The 22888-nt window shown below is 38.0% G+C and overlaps 3 protein-coding genes and 1 long non-coding RNA gene across 4 annotated transcripts in view; 2 read left to right on the top strand and 2 right to left on the bottom strand.

Moving 5' to 3' along the window:
* Window positions 7221–8734, bottom strand: LOC107636920 (tetraketide alpha-pyrone reductase 1-like). Its single transcript, XM_016340390.2, has 3 exons — window positions 8422–8734; window positions 7622–8166; window positions 7221–7544 (listed from the first exon to the last, which is right to left on the bottom strand). The coding sequence occupies exons 1-3, from the start codon at window positions 8713–8715 to the stop codon at window positions 7388–7390; spliced, it is 996 nt and encodes a 331-aa protein (XP_016195876.2). The 5' UTR covers window positions 8716–8734; the 3' UTR covers window positions 7221–7387.
* LOC110270736 lies at window positions 9876–10515 on the top strand. The gene is made up of 2 exons (XR_002360372.1): window positions 9876–10115; window positions 10297–10515. It is a non-coding gene; the product is annotated as an uncharacterized LOC110270736 (long non-coding RNA).
* Window positions 13173–15023, top strand: LOC107636921. The gene has a single exon (XM_016340392.1). The coding sequence runs from the start codon at window positions 13173–13175 to the stop codon at window positions 15021–15023; it is 1851 nt and encodes a 616-aa protein (XP_016195878.1).
* The window catches only part of LOC107639689 (pectinesterase/pectinesterase inhibitor PPE8B-like), a 3335-nt gene continuing 2354 nt past the window's right edge, over window positions 21908–22888 (bottom strand). Inside the window, exon 3 of the mRNA XM_016343251.2 lies at window positions 21908–22785. Coding sequence (XP_016198737.1) covers window positions 22088–22785 — 698 coding nt within the window. The 3' untranslated portion in view covers window positions 21908–22087. The remainder of the gene's footprint in view (window positions 22786–22888) is intronic.

The following is a 22888-nucleotide window of genomic DNA, read 5'->3' as shown; positions in this document are numbered from 1 at the left end:
AGTGTATAAATAATTTTATAAATTGTTTATAATCGTATAAATAAAACTTTTTTTATAAATAAGTAAATAATTATAAGTTTAACAAATAATTTGTGTGTGTTTTTATTAAGGTAAGATTTTTTTTAATATATAATTGTAAATAAAGAAATTTATGATATTTTTTTATAAATATGAATATGAAGAAAAAAAATTTATTTATTTATATTTATTAAAAAAGGGGTTTAATTTATTTTATAAATTATTATAAATAAATAGTTTTATAAATAAAAAAGTTATAAATTAATGTTATATAAAATATTTATAAATGTATAAAATATTTATAACAATATTTATATTGATGTCGATTTATTATTTGTAAGAATTATTATTTATTTAAACTAATAAATATATTTTTGTGGGTCCAGCCTAACAGGAATTTGATGGTTCATAAACTGGATCCGTCACCGACGTGGAACCTAATGGTCGAAAATTACTTATGCTCAACGGAATTCTACCATGTTTCTAGGAGGGGTGATAAGAGGATTTTATTCCTTATTAGCTGCTCTGGTGGAAAGGTGGATGCCAGAAATCACACATTTGTATTGCCAGTGCGTGAGGTTACGGTCACATTGGAAGATGTCGCTCATATATTTGGCCTATCCATTGATGGAGAGCCTGTGAGCGGATAGACAAATAGTACGTAGTAGCGACTTCCTATAGAGCCAGAGCATCGCGATATTCAGTTGTGAACCAGAAGTCAGTAGTTCTTCGAAATCCTATATAGAGTTAGGTTGGGTTCGACGTATCAGAGACGCAAAGCCGTTGGATACTGAGGAGTCCATTAGAGATACGTCAGATGCCAGATTTTCTGTTTGTTGGGTTCGACCCTATTCACAGATAAGTCAACCGCATATGCCCACGCGAAGTATTTACCATTGTTTCGCGATTTCGAACGGATCCATACTTATAGTTAGGGTCAGCATGTCTCGCACATCTTTACAGAGCACTATGCCATGCTTCACGATATGATACAAAGGAGATGGATGGCCCTCTTAATCTGTTGTTTGTTTGGGCATAGGAGCGAATGCCCTGTATTGCACCCGTACCGAGACAGACCCTTCCACCGGCTGAGATACCAGTTGCCATGAGGTAATAATTCCTATTTTAGTCCTGCGTTATTTCACGATGCATGTTTGATTTATGGTGACTTCTTTAAATTTTTTCAATGAATTATTCGGAACAGACACAGCGTGGTTATCGAAGACCTCAACGAGATTTAGGCAGGATATAAACTACATGGAGGAGGTAAATATTTAGGGTTCATGTGATTTCTATTTCCAAACATTAATATTAGGGTTCTAATATATCAATAATATGTGGCAATTTGAGTGGCGGCCGTACGACGGATTAATCATACCCAATGAGTTTCATGGACATCTTGAGGTGTGTGACATCGTTGCTCCGTTGTTGTCGTTCGAGCATGTCGAATGGTACTCTGCGGACCGAGTGATGCGTTAGTTTGGGTATGCACAGCCTCTCCCGCGAGAAGCAAGAGACATTCCACTGGACCAGCATTGCATCTTCGCGGAGTGCAACTTCATGACTGGACAGTTTTACATGGGGGTATGAATAGCGGAATGGGGCAACAGGCGAAACACTCGGCTGCGAGATCTGCACCCCCTTCTAACCTGGGACTTTATACCGACGGTGGAGTACCGGGATTGGTATGTGGGCTCGTATGGACATATGATGAGATTGTCGGAGCACATTCCTCATCATCCATATCAGCCACCAGCACTATAGCCACCTGCACCTCAAGGTCCACCTCAGCATGCAGTGTTTGAGCCGTTTCCTTATTATATACCACAGCCACCGAACCAAAGTCATGGTAGCCATCACACTCACCACAATGGGTCCACCCACCACGTCCAATCCGACGACCACGGCGAAGGCAATCATCACAGACGTCGCAATCAGCATAGTGGGCACAGTCAGCATAGTAGGCACAGTCGGCATAGCCACCACTCTTAGCACAGCCACCACTTTTAGCACTCTCAGCACAGCCACTACTCTCAGCACAGCCACCAGGTTCAGGTTCAGCCAGCATAGTTTGTGGCTCATACTCATACACATTGTAGTCAACTACTCTAGAGATAGTGTAAGTTCTAATTGCTGCGACGACCGACTTTCTAGAACTATATTCCATTCCAATCCTGAATTCTCCGTCCTCAGGATCAACAACGCCTACAGAAAGCAGAAATCATCATTCATTAATCAATCTAAAATATAAATTACCAAAAACGTATTATTCAGTCATCACGTACCTATGTTTGCATATTCCGAAAATTCTGGTGCATGCATGGCATTAAGATCCAAGTTACGCATAAAAGGTAGAACGTTCATCGGTTGACTACCCGAGGGATGAACCACTACATTCTCCGCAGCAGCCTCAACTCCCACATCACCATCCTCATCTTTGTCGCCGGCTTCATAAGTGGCTTCGAAGTCCTCTTTGCTGTCACTATTCATTCTTTCGTACACTGCAGCCCTATCATCCTCTATATCTAAATCATTTTGAATCCCATCTACCTCTACATTTTTAAACTCAACATACAGCTCAATCTGTGGCTGTCGCATCTGAGTCTGCCGGTGAGTTTGAAACATATTCTGCATACTCGCTTCGTCAATGATTGGCATGATATCAAACTGTATTAGACCACCAAAAACTACAACCGGATTCTGGTACAGAATTCTGCTCACTCTCCTCAACATACCATTCTCCATGCTTTGACAGAGACCGTTCTGAAACTTCATTAATGTCATGGTGCATGAAACCACAAACGAAAACTGATTCTGACAAACAAACCTCACTCCCTCATGAGTATTCCGTATAATCTCACCGTTGCGATACACTACCAAGTTTGCGGTACCCTCCATTACACTACCAACACACTCAAAGAACACTCAACATCACACTCTTCTTCACAATAAAAATGGTACCGAGCTTTGCCTTATATAGAGGAGAGCACTCAGCACGCCCTCCACGTGTTTCTTTGTCAGCCAATCAGAGTGAACCACGTGTCAACACGCCCCACGCCTGCTGACTCAGCACGCCCCCCACGTGCTGTAGCTTCAACTAACCAGGCTTTCACCACGTGTCAGCACGCCCCCCGCGTGGTGACTCAGCTCACCCCCACGTGCTGTAGCTTTAACTAACCAGGCTTCGCCACGTGTCAGCACGCCCCATGCTTGCCAATAGGCTCTGCCACGTGTCTTCCACGCCCCCACATGCTGCATGTAACACGTCCCTACGTGCGTGTTATAGACCTTGAATCTGACACGTCCACCAAACTGTAAATACACTCACTACACCCATTTCCAACTAAAACACTCACCCTAATTCTATAATAAAATTCTTGAGCCTTTATTTGTCTCGTAACAAAATCCTAAAAATGGAACAATATTCACATGAAATGTTCTATTAATACTTGCAACTTCATTTATAAATTCTTCTTCATTATTTTTGGATTCCTTCAATATCTTCACTGTTACTGGACGACCATCACTTAAACTTCCTTTATATACAACACTAAATCCTCTTTTGGTCATCTTTTTAACGTGTGAGCAATTATATCGTTTTTGCACCATAAACCCATTACTTTGTATCAAATTCTCAACATTGTGATCAACAATTGTTTTCTTGAATGGAATTTTTCGTAACCTCTTGCTTTTGTAAATGAGAAAGTCTAGGAGCTAGCACTTTTATTAAAATTTGGTGAGCACTCAATTAATAAAAAAAAATGAGTAATTTCACACCATTAGATGAAATTTTACACTATTAAAAACACTAATAATAACTAATTGATAGTTACAAATTACAAAACTTAGCATTGCTCTTTGTAAATAACCAAAGCACATGTTACCAAAATTCCAACACTGGCTGCTGATAAGCCTGTACGTATATATGCAATTAAGGAAGTGGAGATCAACTATAAACAATAATAATTTGAATATAATCCTTTAAGAAAAATTCTTAAGAAACATGGACCAACAAAAATTCTTTAACTGAGTTACCATGATGAAATCTAATTTGGATAGTGCCTCGTGCATTTAATTTCATCTATGCATATTAATTCATTATTATTTATATAATATTTGTCTATTTTTTAAATAATTTAAAAATCCTGAAATCTTTTTGTATACCTAAAAGAATGAGAAAAAATCTCAGTCATGTCCCACTTAAATAGAGCTAAAGGTACATAGACCAGTAGTAAATAATGAGTATATATATATATATAGCATTCTATATCATTGAACCACTCATTTAACTAAACCACTTACATACAGATCCTCTCTACTACTTGTTTCACGTGTGAAAAAAATTATTAATTTTATAACTGAACTCATAATATAATTGTATATAGCAATAATGAGTGTCCATACCTGCAATGAAGGAAAGTGAGAATGAAGCTTTAGATGGAGCTATTGTAGTTGGCTGAGAAGCATTGATGAGGAGAACATTACCCTTAGTATTGAGAGTGAAATTAGGTGAGAAATAGGGTATGTTCCCTGATAAATTGTTATTGGAGACATCAAGAACCTTAAGTTGAGATAGACCTGTTAAGTTTTCTCAGTTAAGTTTGTAAATGCAGGAGAGATGGTCTCCGTCAAATTCTGTTTGGTCAAATTCAGGGTTCTGATCTTGTTCTCGATGCACACAATGAAACTCCAGTTTTGATGACAGGGATTGTTTCCTCGTCAAGATCTCACCAACAAGGGAGGATACCGAAAACCCGCAGCAATTTGAAGCAAAGTGGTGACCCGCTTGTCACAAGTTCCTACATGGTCTAAACAGAACCCATTATTGCTGGTGTTGGCAGTAACCTTTTCTGTAATCACTGAAAATGGACAGAAAGATAACGGGAGAAATTCATCAAGGAAGGTGGAACTAAACCAGTTAACAAGTTATCTTGAAGCTTCAGAAAACCCAAGTTGGTGCAATTGGAAAAATCAGGCAGGGGACCAGTGAGCTTGTTGTTAAAGAGGTAAAGAAAGTCCAAGCTTGGAGGGAAATTCCACGGTTGGAGGTTGATGTTGTTACTTAGTGTCCCTGAGGGATGGAGGTGAAGTTGAATCTTTGTGAGCGTGGAGAGGCCGGCGAGAGAGAGTTGTTGCCTAGAAAAAGATGGATGAGTTGGGTGAGGGAGTTGTTGAGATTCGAAGGGATTGTGCCAGTGAGGGACATTGAAGAGAGTCTGAGTGCACTCTACGCCACGCCAATTGGACCAGTTGGAGGGAAACTGGAGTGGACACACAAGAAGAACATGACTGTAGGAAAAGTAAAACCAACTTCAGGTTTTGATATTATTCTGGGAGCCATTCGATTTCTGCGACCAAAATAGCAGCAAAATAACATATATTTTAACTTCAAATTTGTTGTAGTAATAAGTTTCCTACTGAACACTTACTCTTCAAAACTGGACATTGATCATTCAAGTTACCCCAAAGGTAGTGTGGATTATTGCTTTATTTTATTGTGCTTTTCTAAAGACCGTTTCAATTGTTAGGGCATACATTGACCCATGCATGCATGCCCCACCTGAGGATTCAATCATACGTGTTTATTGATTAGCGACTTTTTTTGGACGGTATGTTTGTTACAGACTTTCAATTACCTTAAATAAAAAGTTATTCTATATATTTACTAATGAATACTATATATATTTGTTAAAAAAAAAAAGCAAATATGCTAAAAAAAATAAATTCTTTAACGTATTCAATGTATAAAAAACTTGAAAAGTTAAGTTATTTTAATCTCTATTTAAAGATTACTTGTTTTCAGCAAAAAGTTTCATTTAGTTTTTTTTTAATAGTTATTTTTAGCATATTCATTAATGAAAGTGTTGTATGTCATGACTTTGTGTCTACCGTCTTCTCCTGTTGATTAAAGGTCCAACAAGAGATAATAAGCACGTTATTAGAAGGTTCATTGGATTACTTCAATAATTCAGTTATTAATATCACATCACTACTATATCAGTGTTCTTGTTTTTTGGTGGATGTGTTACTTTTAGTCCCTGATAAATTATCATCAGATAGCCAGAGAAAAGAAAATCTTGATTAATATGGAATATATATCTCACTAATCACTATGTCAGTCTCACCATTTGCATTATTTTTTTTTTTGGTTAAACATTTGCATTATTTGAACGGAGCGAAATAAGACATACGCAGGTCCAAAATTATTTAAAAAAAAAAAAAATCAAAGTGCTAGTGGAATACATACAACTTTCTAAAGTGTTTAAAGTATATAAATTTAAACTTTCATCAGCCAGTAAAGTGATGTTGGAAGGACATGTAAAAGTATTCAAGTCATAAAGAAGATAAAGGAAGACATGATGGCATGAATAATGCTACTATGAACTATCAAATGAAATAAAAGGCAACAGCAACTTATTAGCAGTAGGAAATTAAATAGAAAAAGTACAGGGCCAACATTTTTTAAAAAATTTGGTGCGAGTGATTTTATACTATTGGATGTAATTTCACACTATCAAAAATATTATTAATGATCAATTGATAGTTACAAAACAAAAAAATTACTGGCCTCCTAATATTTCTTAATTAAATAAATGGTTCTCCTAAAAACTAACTAGGGATAAAGTCAATTTTAGTCAACTAATTGAAAAATAAGTCTATTATTGAAAAAAAATTTTATTATCTTAAATTTTTAAATTTTAAAATAAAAATTAAAAAAATTAATTTAAACACTATTCAAGATCTTTTCATTAATTTACACAGTTATTTACACTTTTCTGGCACATGAATAGTAGGACACTTTTCAAGATCTTGATATTCTCTTCCCTGCAAGCTTCGTGAACCGGTGTCTCGAATTTCTTATTCTCATCAAGAACCATGTCAGGGCACAATCTGAGAAGCCTTTGATTCATATTCGTTTCTGAAGTAGCAAGCTAGTTACTAGTATATGTATATGTAACCCCTGGCTTTAAGAATTCAGACTTCGGAACGTGTATATATAAATTCTTTCTTTTTGTTTTGAGTCAACAAGAAGCAGCCTCTATTCTACTAGTTTTCTAGACATGTGACTCATCTTATTTTACCACGCAACCTTCCTCTTTTTCTTCTTTTGGATTATTTCTATCCACTGTTTATAAGGCCTAACCTAACAAGTAACAAGTACAACAACTTTGATTTCTTGGCCAGAAAGGTGGTTATAAATAAAAAAATAATTCATATGCAATTACACTGATGATTGATGTTATATAATTCATCCATGAAAATCAGTCCCATGAACTTGACAACTACTTTATTAAGTGATGGATAACTTGGTGTTAGATTACAACAATAATCATTCTGAAGCAACAATGTATAGATCCAAGGTTGATGATTAAATTGGAGCTGCAGGTTGAAGTGTGAGATGGCCTTGCTGAACAAACGATGCAATGCAGTCATCAAACATTTCTTCTATTGACTTAAACTTGAATCCCAGACTCCTCAGCCTTGATGTGTTCAGATCGTAATGCGGCCGATCTAGTTTCTGGAACCTGAAAATCCAACTAATGCTGTTTAATAATTCACTTTAAACCCAAATTAAACTTAATAAACATAATTAGCTACGAACCATTTAGGAATAGGGAGAGTAGGATAACGAGTTGCAAGCAAAGCAACCAAATCATCATTATCCATCACAACAGAGCTGCAAAGGTATCTGCCATGGGAGTCTTCATTCTCATACACAAGGATATGGCAGAGCGCCACGTCATCAATGTGAACGTATCCCATCCTTCCATGCCATTGAAATCTCTCGGTTTCACCTTTGAGCAACCCTAGCACATCAGATGCCGTAGAACACAGATCTGGCGGCAAGCTTGGTCCAATGACGAACGAGGGTAGAATGGTCACTAAATCGATCCCATTCTCTCTGCAGTAGTCCCATGCCGCTCTCTCCGCCATTGTCTTGGACATCACGTACCATGCCTGCAGTTTTTTGCAGAGCTCCAAGGAGCTCCATGAAGACTCGTCTAGAGGTACTTTTGGATCAAGATCGTCTCGGACCCTAAGAGTTGAAGAAGATGAGGTTAATACCACTCGACGCAGCTCCGGATTCTTCTTACACGAACGCAGCACGTTTAGAGTACCTTGGAGAGCCGGCTCCAACATCTCCGCCTGTTACAATATAACTTTAAGAGGAGTATTAGAGAAGTTTTGTGATTTATAATCATTAATTAATTATTATTGATATTTTTAATAGTTTAAAATTTTATTTAATGGTATAGAATTATTCATTTTTCTTGTACTGATTAAATATTGACCAAATTTTAATAAAAATGATGATCTTCTAGACTTTGTCTAACTTTAGAATGTTTTAATTTAAAATTCCTATTCACATGAGCTTTAGTGTCTATGAATACAACGATAAACCTTGACATTTGACGAAGGCTTGAGGACAGGAGAGGCTATGTGGAAGACACCTTTGCATCCGAAGATGGCATTGTCGAAGCTTCCTTCTTCCATTAGATCAGCTTGGACAAGGTGTAGTCTCTCTCTTGCACCTTCTAGACTCCATAAGTGTTCATATTTCTTCCGCTTACGTAAATCTCTCACAGTTCCAATGACATGATAACCACACAAAAGAAGCCGCTTGATAAGCCAAGAAGCTAGAAAGCCTGAAGCTCCAGTCACACACACTCTCTCTTTCTCTTTTTCCATCTTCATATCTCTCTCATTCTTATAACATGCATATATATACTGCAACTCGTTACACAAGGAGAGAATGACAAAGCTAATTGGCAATTTATTATATTCAACTCCTTGCACCAACAATGCATGACCTTCCTACCTTCGCTCTAACTATGCTATTAACCTCCAACGTAATTTTTACTGCAAAAATAGTAGAAAGACAAAAAAAAAATAGTCAGAATTTATCTTATTTAACATTCATTAATTGTTGCAACAATTAATAAATATTAAATAAGACAAGTTATAACTATTTTTGACTAATTTTATTTGATTACCAAATATTTTCGTTTTAATCACCACGTTTTTTCTTGTAATTACCAATGCCTCTTTAAATAATGGCCTATCAGTATAAGATCACTCCAAACATTGTGTTTGTTTGATTGACATTAAAAAGTGAATGCAGATATTCAAACTACAAAAAAATTCACAGTTGCCATCCACAGAGCTAATGGCTTTAATTTCAATAAAACACATGCAAATATTTTTGTTTTCTAGCTATATGACAAATGCTTTTCCAAGATGATGGTTGATATGTGACAATAATGTATACATGTTCTGAGTATCAAATGTTTGTTACAACATTCACTAGGCTTGCCTAAATTTTTCTTCACATACAAACTCTATTAATTTAATTATTTCTCCCTTCTAAATTTTCCTTTTTTGGTCTGCACGTATATCCGTCTCTTGTATATTAATTAACTCAATCATATACTTAATTAGTTAACTACTATCCTATTAAAACAGAGTTTGGAGAACATGAAAACGGAATAAAGAGCAATAAAATTAAATATTATAGGCAAAACAAAAAAGTAGTAGTACAATGACTTGACAATGATTATGTTGAGTTTAGGAAACAATAACTTAATTTTTAGTAATGACATATATGTATTTTGTTGGGTTAAAAGTTTAAAAATTGGTTTGATGTGCATTTTTTTTTTGTAGGTCCACATGAGAGTTGAAATCAACAAAAATAGGCTAAGCTATATTGGGCTGATCTTTGGACATGAAATTGGAATACGAAGCTTCAAACTTGATCCAACAAAGTCACTAGCAAAGAATCACATATGCTGCACTTTGCCTAAAGTGATTTCAGTTGGAAAAAAGGATTGAGGTTGGCATATGACTATCAATGCAAACAAATATCAACATCTAAGTCCAGTACATTGGTTTAGCATAGGGACAAAGCTTTGAAAAACTTTTTGGTGGTGCTGCTAAAACTTTACCCAAAAATGGTAAAGTTAAAATCAAATCAAAATCTGAAGTGACTTAAAAACAAAGAGCAACAGCCATGTTATTATTTTTGTGCAAGTAGAATGACTTGTTGAAGCTACACTATTTCAACCACTATCATTCAGAAAAAAACGAAAAAAATAGAGGTTACTTTTTTGTACTGCAAATCAAAGACTAGAAATTAAATTTGGAGCCAAAACTTAATATTAAGAGTGTTGATTTCGCAAAAACACTTTGAATGCATCATGACTTTGACTCTACTGTTGCTACCCTTTTCTTCAGCATCATTGTAACGTTCTACTCTAATTTTTTGCTTTGATTTTTCAGAAGAAGAAGAAGAAGAACCCAGCTGGCTTAATGTTCAAGAGTTGATTCTCTCCACTAGCTTAAGTTTTGGAAGCATTATCCCATACATAAGGATGTAATCAACTAAAAATTGAGGTGAGAGAAAGAGAGTGAAAATTGAGAGCATCATCTCATATATGTTGCAGAATTATTTATTTATTTTTTTTTTTAGTTTCATTTAAGATTTTATTGTTATAATTTTTCTGGTGATTATCTTTGTGTAAATAAAAAGAAAGACAAATTATGATGAGATGAAAAAGAAAAAAAGTCATGAGTGAAAATGACAAAAAAAAAATTTGAAAAAATCATATTAATTTTCTGTGTATTTAGTTTGATTGAACTAGGATTAGTTCGATTGTCAATGCAAATTGGGATATGACTTGGTAGTTGTTGAATCAAGTTGGATTTTCTTTTATTAAGTATGGATAATACTTGGTAGTTACTAAATTTCTTTTAAAAATTTAGTAGTTGATACTAGATGAATTAGGTTGTAATTCAATTATATTGATGCATGTAATGAATTTGATTATAGTTTAAAGTCCACCATAATTGTAGTGGAAATTGAATGTAAGTTTCTTTACACATAAAAATCGAACCAAAATATATACTTATGTAATTCTCTTTTTCTTTATTCTATTCTATTCTAGTTTTAGAGACAAAACACAAATATATAACCTGGGTAATGCTAGGGAGACAAAAAAAAATAGCCAAAACTTGCCTTATTTAGCATTCATTAATTGTCACGACAATTAATGAATGCTAAATAAAACAAGTTCAGGCTGTTTTTGGCTGATTTTCTTTGGTTACCAAATATTTTTATAACCTCAACTTCTACAAAAATTACTTAAAGGATTTAATTTTTGAAACTAACTTAATTCAACTCCCTTATCAAATTCTAGCATTGCCATCATATTATAAGAACCCACCGTTGACAAAACCACCATTACTTTCAAGGTCACAATTCCTGGAGAATATTTCCTTTATTAGCACCATGCAATTTTCATGCAATTGAAGTGAAGTGACTTCTAACTCCAATTCATTCATATTCAGACACGGCCAACAGTATAATACTATACTAAATTAGCCATAGCTAGCGTGATATTTCTGCTGCAAAAATATAATCATAATCAGAAGGGTATATTAATTAATTACTATGATCCAAATTTTTGTTTTCGTGAGGCATCCAACTTCCCTTACCTTGCTTATTAATTACTAGTTATGCTTTGACAACTGTATTCAAATTTTCTTAACTATGTATTAGTATTTAGTAATTGAGATTGAAATGTGTATGCATGTGAATTATCTAACAGGAACAAAGATGCGGGTCATATATATATAAAGAATGAAACAAAATTATGACTTATATATATGACGTTCATTAGAGAAAAAAAAACGAGTGTATGCATATAATCATTAGTAAAATCCATAATTTGGTTCACGTTTTTCTTGTATTCACCTTATCAATATTTTAAATCAATGATGAATTTTATTGGCCGTCTTAACCTTTTTTCAGACTATTATTTTTTTGTTTTGTTCTCTAAAATGGAATAAGACATCGATTTTTCAAAAAAATCAACTCTTTTAATTACATGATAAATTTCTTTAAAAGAAAACATTGTCGCGCGTATAAACAAAATATTCTACCAAATTGAGCTATAATCCTTGTATTTTTGATACATATTTAATCATATTATATCCAAAAATTCTTGTCAACATAAATATTCCGTGATCAAACTCTTAATGAAAAAGGACATACATGAATCCAAGTTGGCAAGTCACGTTGCGTTGAAATATTTGGCACTTATTTCAGTGTAGCAAGCGTTAAGGGACACACATCTTGTCCCACCAAATTAACTTAATTATGTTATATTGTTGTTTAGCTTAGCTTGGCCATTGTTTTACCTTCGGCTTTTATTTTCAAGAAGATAGTAGAGTTTTATCCATACAGCTTTCAATTTAAATCTCACGGCTTTCACTTATATTTTGTGAATATAAAATGTACCGTACCTTACAACTCGGAATTGCCACCCTATATCTCGGCCACGTCAGTCACATAAGCAGCAGATCATCACGACGTGATAACAACTCCAAGGATCTCGGTTAAAACCGAAATTCACTCTAACAAACCATCAAATAGAATCAACCTACAACTCTATAAAAACGGCTGCTACCAAATCAAATGGGATCATCGGGGCAACACTTGAATACACTCGTACACACTTCCTACGCTTATACTCTATTTTGTAACTACTCTCCACTAACTTGATCGTTGGAGTCCTTTTTGCAGGTTCTCCGCCCGGTTCGTGCTCAAGCTTGGCGTTTCTCCGCTGCAGAACAAAATCTCTTTCATCGACCAACGGAAGCCGACGTATAGCATGGAGCCGCGCATCCTTGCACGAACATTTTGGCGCCCACCGTGGGGCCCCTACCCCACCTCGCTCTTTAAGTTTCTGAGGCTAACGACGTAATACCCTGCTTTCTACTTTTTCTTCAGGGACCAAGCCATGACGGACCACTCAATGACGCCTACTACCAATCCGAGCAATGCCGACCTCCTAGCTGCGAACGCCGCCCTGCTTGCGGAAAACCAGCGGATGGCCGAGCAATTGGCGGAGATGCAGAAAAACGACGAACAGAAGGCCAATAAGAAAATACACACAGATCAACATGAAGAACGTCAGTCAGAATCCAACGTGAAGACAGGGGAAACTATCCCCAAAACGGCACGATGACGAACGAATCCTTTTTCAGAAGAAATAATGAGTTTTAAAATGCCCAAAAGCTTTACACTTCCAATGACCCTAACGCCGTACAAGGGGATCGGAGATCCTAAAATCCATGTCACGAAATTTGAATCAATGATGTTTCTTAATAGCGACTCCGATCCCATCTTGTGCCGGTCTTTTCCTACTTTCTTAGACGGGGCCGCCCTATTATGGTTTTCTAACCTCCCTGCAGGTTCAATAACAAGCTTCGATGAATTTGCCAAATTATTTATTAATCATTTTGCAGCTTCTAAAATTTATGTGCGGGACTCAGACTACCTCAGCACGATCAAACAAGGACAACACGAAAGTTTGAAGGAATACATGATGCGGTTCACAGAAGCAGCAATGCAGATCCCCGACCTTAACCCTGAAGTGCAATTACATGCCATCAAGAGCGGCCTTCGCCCCGGGAAATTCCAGGAAGCAATCGCAGTGGCAAAACCAAAGACACTAGAGGAATTCCGAGAAAAAGCCCAGGGCCAGATCGAAATCGAAGAACTCAGGGAGGCACGGAGGAGCGAAAAGCCGATGAAGAAGGAAGAAGAGAGGCCTCATCGGCCTATAAGCAAAGACTCTAGAAAACCATTCAAACTAGCGCCGAAATTTGACACGTACACAAAATTCAACACAAAAAGGGAGGATATAATCAAAGAGATCCTGCATAACAAATTGATCAAACCACCAGTCCGAGCAGAATCATACCAAGATCAGAAGTACGTGGATAAAAGCAAACACTGTGCTTTTCACCAAAAGTTCGGCCATACCACAGACGACTGCATCGTGGCAAAAGACCTACTGGAGAGATTAGCCAGGCAAGGGCTCTTAGACAAATATATCTCATCAAGAAAGCAGCGAGATACAGAAAGAGAAGCAGAAAGGGATAGCAGACATAAACATGTCGAAACACCCCCATCCAAGGGGATCATTAACTACATCTCAGGAGGCTTCGCCGGAGGTGGGACCACCACCTCGGCAAGGAAAAGAAGTTACCAAGCAATGATGACAATGGAAGGATCTCGCCTGGAACGACAAGCATCAAGTCCGACCTCACGCATCGACTTCAGCACGGCCGACCTTAAGACAACCTATCCGAACCTTGATGACCCAGTTGTCATCTCGATTCACATGGGAGAACTAACAGTAAAAAAGGTCTTGCTTGACCCAGGAAGTAGCGCCGACATCTTATTCTACTCCACCTTCAAAAAGATGCATTTCAGCGACAACGCACTACAACTGTCGCCCGGAGAATTGGTAGGGTTCTTTGGGGAAAAGGTATCGGTATCCGGGTACATTTGGCTGAGAACAACAATTGGAGAACCTCCACATACCAAAACACTAGATATCCAATTTCTAGTGGTCGATTACCCTAGCCCCTATAACATCATTCTAGGACGTCCATCATTAAATACTTTTGGTGCCATTGTTTCAACTGTTCATCTTTGTGTGAAATTTCCCTTGCAGGATAACACGGTGGGGACGGTTTATGCCGACCACAAGGAGGCAAAACAATGCTACAACGCAAGCCTCAAAACAGTAAAGAAGGAGGAAACACCTCGGATTCACACTGTCTATAACTCGGAGCACATACCAACGCTGGCCGAGCTAGATCCCAGAAATGACAATAGTCGTCCGACACCAACAGACGACCTTGAACAGGTAAAAATAGGTCATGATGAGAAATTTACTAACATAGGATCGGCATTCATTGCAGGACAGAAGGCCGACCTTATCACGATATTACGAAACAACACCGACCTGTTTGCATTGACGCCAGCAGACATGCCTGGTATCAACCCTAACTTCATTTGCCACAAGCTGGCTGTCAATCCCAATGTCCGACCTATACGACAAAAGAAAAGAAACTTGGGAGACGAAAGGAGAAAAGCAGCAGAAGCAGAAACCAAAAAGCTCTTAGAGGCAAGGTTTATCCGGGAACTTTGATTCTCAGCATGGCTAGCCAGCGTCGTAATGGTACGAAAAAGCTCGGGAAAGTGGCGTATGTGCGTGGACTTCACCGATTTAAACAAAGCATGCCCTAAGGATGGTTACCCCCTCCCCAACATAGACAGATTGGTAGACGACACCTCGGGATTTCCAGTGCTCAGTTTCATGGATGCCTATTCCGGCTATAACCAAATTCTCATGCACCCGAGAGACGAAGAAAAAACAGCATTTATCACAGACCAAGGAAATTTTTGCTACAAGGTCATGCCCTTTGGGCTAAAGAACGCGGGAGCAACATATCAGCGGCTTATGGACAAAGTCTTCAAAGATCAGATTGGCCGAAACATTGAAATATATGTGGATGACATGGTGGTGAAATCAACTTCGGAGGAACAGCACAAACACGACCTGGACGAAGTATTTGCACAGCTCAGAAAACACAATATGAGACTGAATCCAGAAAAATGTGCGTTCGGAGTCAAGGGGGCAAATTCCTCGGCTTCTTGCTGACAAACAGAGGGATAGAAGCGAACCCCGACAAATGTTCAGCCGTAATTAACATGCAATCCCCCAGAAACAAAAAGGAAGTCCAACAACTCACAGGTCGGCTGGCAGCTCTTTCTCGGTTCTTGCCAGCAGCAGCGGAAAAGTCATACCACTTCTTTAACACCTTAAAGAAGTCGAACGAATTTGTCTGGACGAAAGAATGCGAAGAAGCTTTCACCAAATTCAAAAACACCTTGGGATCACCGCCCATATTGAGAAAGCCAGAACAAGGAAAGCCCTTGCACCTATTTCTTTCAATTTCCACTAACATAATCAGTTCGGTACTTGTAACAGATGACAGCAAAGAACAACACCCAGTATATTTCATAAGTAAAGTCCTACAGGGTGCTGAAACAAGGTACCCGACGATAGAAAAATTAGCATATGGACTAATCGTCACAGCTCGAAGACTTCGGCATTACTTTCAGGGGTACCGAATTATAGTTCGGACCAATCAACCACTCCGGCAGATCCTAGCCAAGCCCGACCTAGCAGGAAGGCTAACCAAATGGTTGGTAGAACTCTCCGAATTTGACATCACATATCAGTCCAGAGGATCCCCCAAGGCCCAAGCTCTAGCCGATTTCATCTCAGAATTCACAAATGAAGTAGAAGAAACAAAACCATGGGAACTGTATGTGGACGGAGCATCCAATGACAACGGATGCGGAGCAGGAATTCTGCTAAAAGACAACCAAGGTGTATATGCCGAACAGTCAATCAAATTACACTCTTGGAAAAGTACCTACATATTGCTAAGGGCATGATACAGGGTTTTCAAAAATTTGAAATAACACATATACCACGGAACAAAACTCTAGAGCAGACATATTATCTAAATTAGCAACACACAGAGAAGATCAGCAATCAGGAAGTTTGGTACATCTCACACTAACAAAACCTAGCCTAGATTTGCAATATGTCTTAAATTTGTCACAGGATGAAGACTGGCGAACACCAATAATACACTACCTGAGGACGGGAATCGTACCAGATGGTGATCCGAGGTCTTTTAAAAGGAAAGCAACCCAATTCACCCTAATCGGAGATAATCTATACAAACGTGGTTTTTCCCGACCACTGCTTAAATGTCTTGCAGGGGAAGACACCAGATTAACAATAGACGAAGTCCACGAGGGCATTTGCGGACATCATATCGGAAGAAGAAGCTTGACAACAAAGATCTTACGTGCGGGATATTATTGGCCGACCTTAAGGTCGGACTGCACAGACAAGGTCAAAAAGTGCGAATCATGTCAAAAATGCTCGCCACTGATACACAACCCAGCCGAGGCGTTACATACATCGGATGCAACTTGGCCATTCCACAAGTGGGGCATGGACATCCTCGGACCATTTCCTATAGCGCCAGGCCAGGTAAAGTTCCTTTTGGTAGCCATCGACTACTTTACAAAGTGGATAGAAGCGCAACCACTTGCAAAAATAACCTCGGATAAGGTACAAAAGTTTATTTGGAAATTTATCATTTGTAGATATGGCATGCCACGTGAAATTATCTCTGATAATGGTAGGCAATTTACTGACAAAAAGATTACATCATTTTTAACTAACATGAATATTAGACATTATTCTCCTCTGTTGAGCACCCACAGACCAACGGGTTCGCAGAGGCGGCTAACAAAGTAATTTTGTAGGCCCTAAAGAAAAAACTGACCGAGGTAAAAGGTCGCTGGACCGAGCTAATACCAGAGATACTATGGAGTTATAACACAACTCCGCAATCAACAACTAAAGAAAGTCCTTTCCGCTTAGTGTACGAATCAGAATGCGTGATCCCTTTGGAAATCAGTCAAGGGTCAACGAGGACCGAGCACTTCAACGACAGTTCTAACGAACAAGCTCAGCTTGCCGAGCTTGACATCATCGATGAAGAACGCAATCTCACGCAGTTAAGGCAAAAATCAATGCAACTAGCTATGAAACGTCAGTACGACAAGAGAGTGAGACCAAGGACCCTCCAGGAGGGAGACCTAGTGCTCAGACAGATAGAAGATGTTCGGAAACCACCAGGCCATGGAAAATTAGCAGCGACATGGGAAGGACCTTTTCGAATCACTAAGGTGGTCGGAAGAGGAGCTTATCGTCTAGAAACATTGAATGGGACAGCATTGCCGAACACATGGAACATCTCATCACTCAAATACTACTATAGTTGATCATGATATTGTAACATACAGGATGGCTAGGTACTCTTTTTCCTAACCACGAGGTTTTTCCCTAAGGAGGGTTTACTCGGGTAGGTTTTAACGAGGCCGACCATCCTGCACACCTCGAACATGAGGGACAATTCTATCTAAATAAAATCATACATTTCCCCATACATGGATATACAAAGCAGCAATAAAACGCTGTAATCATAAAATATTCGCAAAAGCAAACTCCGACACTATACATCGGAGAAACAGTCGATAAAGTCGGAATAAAAACCAACAAGTCTTTCAAAAAACATACAAGTCCAAACTACTTACTAAAGGCAAATAATAAAAATTTCTTTCAAACAGGAGGAGGCACGTTCTCATCATGATCTTCACTAGCCTCGTCCTGAACCAACTCCCCATTAACGACTATCTTCGTCACATCGAGCTGACGAACATCGAATCCAGGATCAAATAATGACACTTGAGCGACAGCCCGATCGAAGCCCGAGGTGAACATCTCAATACCTTGGTCCTCCAGCTCATGAATTCGAGTAGTCATCTCACCTTTCGCCTTATCATTGTCCCTAATCTCGGGTTGAAAAGATCGAATCTGATCCTGAAGGCGAGCAACTTCTTGTCCCTTCTCCTCCAGCTTAGCAGCCACATCAGAGGCCGACCTTTCCTTCTCCTTCATTTTCGCTGTCATATCAGTAATGGCTCTCTCTTTTTCTTTTACCAAGCATTCCAAAGTAGCAAATTTATCAACCTCAGCCTGCCTTTCAGCTCCAAGCAATTCAGTAGTACGCTCGACGCACAGCAAACGAGAAGCGACAACCTGATCAAACCCACAATTAAAACAAACAAAGAAAACCAGCAAAACAGACAGGAACAGGACAGACGCAAAAGTTTACCTGAACATATTTGCCTAAAGCTTCCAGACCCACACGTCGAGTAAGTATCATATCCCCAGGAAACTGGGAAGCTCTATCAGAGAGCTCGGCCAAGGGAAATTGGTCGCTCCACAAAGAATGGGCGTTTGCCCCAGGAATAAACCCATGAAACTTGCGCTGGCGATCAAAAACAGTAGTAGAAACCTCGGCCACCTCCCTATCATCCTCGGATAGCACCTCCAATGAATCATCAGCCACCCCTCTTTTTCTTTTTGAAGAGACAGGTTGCGCAATCGAAAAAGCAGCACCCCCTTCATCAACATTCTGAGCAGCAGAAGTAGTTACACCTTTTTCCCTTTTTCTGTCAAGAAAAGATTGAAGCCTGGAGGAATTCAGATGCAGTACTCGTCCACCTGCAAAACCAAGCGAAAGACATCAGTGTCGAAACAGAAAACTAATACCAGGGACAAACATGTACATTACCTATATAAGTACGCAACCCTTCCCTATCATTATCTTTTTCAAAATTTAACATCTCAGGGATTGAGAGACACTCGCCGGAAGCAAAGTTTTTCACCAAAAAGTCAATAATCAAGTCTTCTTCGTCACTTCTATACGCCTCAAGTACTTGCATAGGCTCAGAACACCAATACAAGGGATATCTTTCTATCAGCTCGTCATCAAGATAAAAAAGGTATTCTGTTTCTATAGATCGGACTTTCACAAACAGAGACTTGAAATTTTTAAAAGACGACTTGTACAGAAGAAATATAGAACGACCAGGAAAACTGCTTAAACAAACCCATAAACCCCTCCGAACCCCTTTCGACTGAAACAGAGAAAAGAAAACGCCAAGGGAAGGAGGATATTCTAGAAAGGACATCAAACACTGGTAAGCTTTTAGAAATGCCCAGGAGTTGGGATGTAATTGGGAAGGAGCACAATTCAGTTGAGTCAATACGTCGCATTCAAAGGAAGAAAAAGGAAACCTAACATATAGTTCAGAGAAACACGGAGTATACATATAAAAATACCCCCAATCACCCCTATGCTCACAAACCCTATCGTCACTAGAACAAGGGAGAAGCTCGACAGCAACATTAGAGCCATCCTTCACCAACTTCATCGCACGAAACTCCTGGAGAGAATCAAAACTACAATACGAGGAAGCACGAGTTTTAACGTCGTCATGGACCCAATGATAAAGGTCATCCCTTTTTACCTCTACAACTTTCTGCTTCTCCTTCAACTTTTCTTTATCCATTACAAACCACAATTACGAAAAGATGGAGAAAGAATAGAAGATAAAGGAAACGAAAAATCTAACCTTTTGAAGACATTTTCTTTCAAAATCAGAGGGAAAAGAGTGACTTTTCGAAGAATCACCAAAGACCAATAACACAAACAGCTTATTACAAACCACTAACAAAGTGGGAACGCAAAACCAAAAACCGCAGAGAAACCAAGGGTCAAAACCGGTTCAGTTACAAGCATTAAGTAAAGTAATGGCAGCACGTTTTCCTAAAATAATGGGAAAATGCCCTCCTAATGCCAGTCGTTTCGTTTAATCATCTTTCAAAAACAACGGTTCGTGCTTCACGCCCAAAACGCACGCAACGTTGAGCTTGGGGGCTGGCATGACTAGCCGAGATATAGGTCATCCTAAAAGCTCAACTTGCTAAAAACCAAATACCCAAGCAAGTCAAGCTTGGGGGCTATGTACCGTACCTTACAACTCGGAACTGCCACCCTATATCTCGGCCACGTTAGTCACATAAGCAGCAGATCATCACGACGTGATAACAACTCCAAGGATCTCGGTTAAAACCGAAATTCACTCTAACAAACCATCAAATAGAATCAACCTACAACTCTATAAAAACGGCTGCTACCAAATCAAATGGGATCATCGGGGCAACACTTGAATACACTCGTACACACTTCCTACGCTTATACTTTATTTTGTAACTACTCTCCACTAACTTGATCGTTGGAGTCCTTTTTGCAGGTTCTCCGCCCGATTCATGCTTAAGCTTGGCATTTCTCCGCTGCAGAACAAAATCTCTTTCATCGACCAACGGAAGCCGACGTATAGCACGGAGCCGCGCATCCTTGCACGAACATAAAATATAGGGATTATATATAATGGAATGATATTATAATTGTGAGATTTTTTGAATAATAAATGTTCTTATATGGTAATTGCTTTAAGGTTTATCTCGTCTTAGATGAAATTAAATTTGTCTCTTTATTTTTAAAAGATATATATTTTGGCAAGAAAAAACACATGGAGAGTAAGTATCTACAAAAGGCATTCTAAATCTCAAATTAGTATAAGAAGTATATTAGAATAATAAAATAATTTAGATCTTATTAGAACATATCATGTGTGTATGATACGTGTTTCAAATATTTGTGATATGAATAGTTCATCTGTTATTTAAAAGATATTAGTTTATATTTTTAAAATGTTTTAATTTATTTTGATTTATTTTAATTTTGTTTATTTAATTACTAGATTTGACCTTATGTTTGTAGGCTTATGATATTTTATATTTTAACCTAATAAGAAGTTATAAATACCTCATAAATTAAGGTAGTAGTGATATAGAATGATTTAGAGGTTTAAAAATCCCTTTTTAATTTCGTGATGAAATTATGGAGTGGACAATTGAGGTTGAGAAATCTCTCCTATTGCATCGAGAAATTGGATAGAAAGTTGAGAAGTCCCTTCGATTCAATTTTTAAATTATGGCATTGACAAATTAGATTGATGAGTCATTTCTTATTACGTCAAGAAATTGAGTAAGAAGTAGAATGATTCTCTTTCTATTCAATTTCAATTTATCTTTTTGTTTCTATTTCAATTTCAATGTATTTTTTTTAAAAAAAAATTTAAGGACTCAGCACTTTTATTAAAATTTGGCCAGTATTTTACCAGTAAAAGAAAAGCAATAATCCCACATACCATTAAATGAAATCTTATACAATTCAAAAATTAAAATATCAATAATAACTAATTAATAACTACAAATCACAAAACTTGATGGCTATTACTCCACTTTCTTTAATTTAAGTTTGAATCATTTATATTACATACGTATCTAAATGGCCATCGGTAATGGACCTTGTAATAGTGGCATACACGTTTAATAATAACCAAGTACTAATTTCCTAGAGTGATCAAAACAGTTCACTTTTTCAATATATTTTCTGACCCACCTTTCAGGTAATTTTGGTTCATACTCAAATATAGATTTTTTCGGTGACTTATACTCAAATATNATGAACCCGCAAAACATAACATTTATTCTTTCTCTCTATATCTCGGCACATTCTCAATATGCATCAGAGTAAGCACCATATATTTTTCCATTATTGTAAAGAACAACTACAAGAGCAATAATAATTAATACTTCATCTTTATGGTATACAAGATTGGCAAGTTTAAATAACTTGTTCTTAATTAAACAGATAATCCAGCTGAAAATGCGACACCAGTTGAAGGCAACCATGAGTTCCCTTGAATGAAGTTTGCCACAGTAAAATTACTAGCTTCACGGGCGGTTTTCAAAACACGGTATCCAGGCCATTTCACTCTGTTAGCTACACCCGCACCGGGACCAGTGTTCATATACTCAGCATAATACAGTGTGTCCAACCCAATGCTCCCATTCCATGGTGCCCAACCTAGTGGGCTTATAACGTCGCTTATATAATTTTGCATAAAAACTGTTCTTGAATACTTTTTCCATGGCCTCCCCAAGAAAGATTCCGTCGTCTTAACAAACGGAACGAGGTCAGAGTCAGCGATTATGTTGCAGAATTGCAACGAGAACCCTGTTGGTTCGTTAGGATCTTCTCTGCCGTGTGCAGTGATTGCGTTCTTTTGGTCCGCTGACCCTTTTTTGATAAGTATGTTGCATTTTTGGAAGACGGCGGTTCCATAGCCGAAGATGAAATCGATGGTGCCGGAAATCGTGCACTCTCTGAAGAATTGACGCATTGAGTGAACGTAAAGGGTGTCTTGGTAGCCGAAGATTCCACAACGGAAAAAGACGGAGAAGTCAGAATCGGTTCTTAGTGCCACGGCTTGCTTCTTCGCTGGCCCTGCTGTGTTTTGAAAAGTAATGTCTCGTGCTATAAACCCTCCTCCAACTACAACTGCATATGCCAAATGCGTACATAAGAAAAAAAAATGAAATTATATGTTAGAAAAAGTGCATCTTTTTCTTTTTTTTTTTTTTTCATGAAAATGGTATAATAG

This window comes from Arachis ipaensis, chromosome B04 (assembly GCF_000816755.2).
Source record: "Arachis ipaensis cultivar K30076 chromosome B04, Araip1.1, whole genome shotgun sequence".
NCBI lineage: Eukaryota > Viridiplantae > Streptophyta > Magnoliopsida > Fabales > Fabaceae > Arachis > Arachis ipaensis.
The sequence above is the reverse complement of the archived record's forward strand: the minus strand, read 5'-3'. Positions and strand labels throughout refer to the sequence as shown.

Excerpts from the sequence above, each read along its gene's own strand:
- LOC107636920 (XM_016340390.2), bottom strand. The coding sequence starts at position 8,715 with ATGAAGATGGAAAAAGAGAAAGAGAGAGTGTGTGTGACTGGAGCTTCA. Across the intron at positions 8,167-8,421 it reads AGCCTTCGTCAAATGTCAAG|GCGGAGATGTTGGAGCCGGC; the intron begins GTTTATCGTTGT and ends ATATTGTAACAG. Across the intron at positions 7,545-7,621 it reads ACTCTCCCTATTCCTAAATG|GTTCCAGAAACTAGATCGGC; the intron begins GTTCGTAGCTAA and ends TTGGATTTTCAG.
- LOC107636921 (XM_016340392.1), top strand. The coding sequence starts at position 13,173 with ATGATGTTTCTTAATAGCGACTCCGATCCCATCTTGTGCCGGTCTTTT.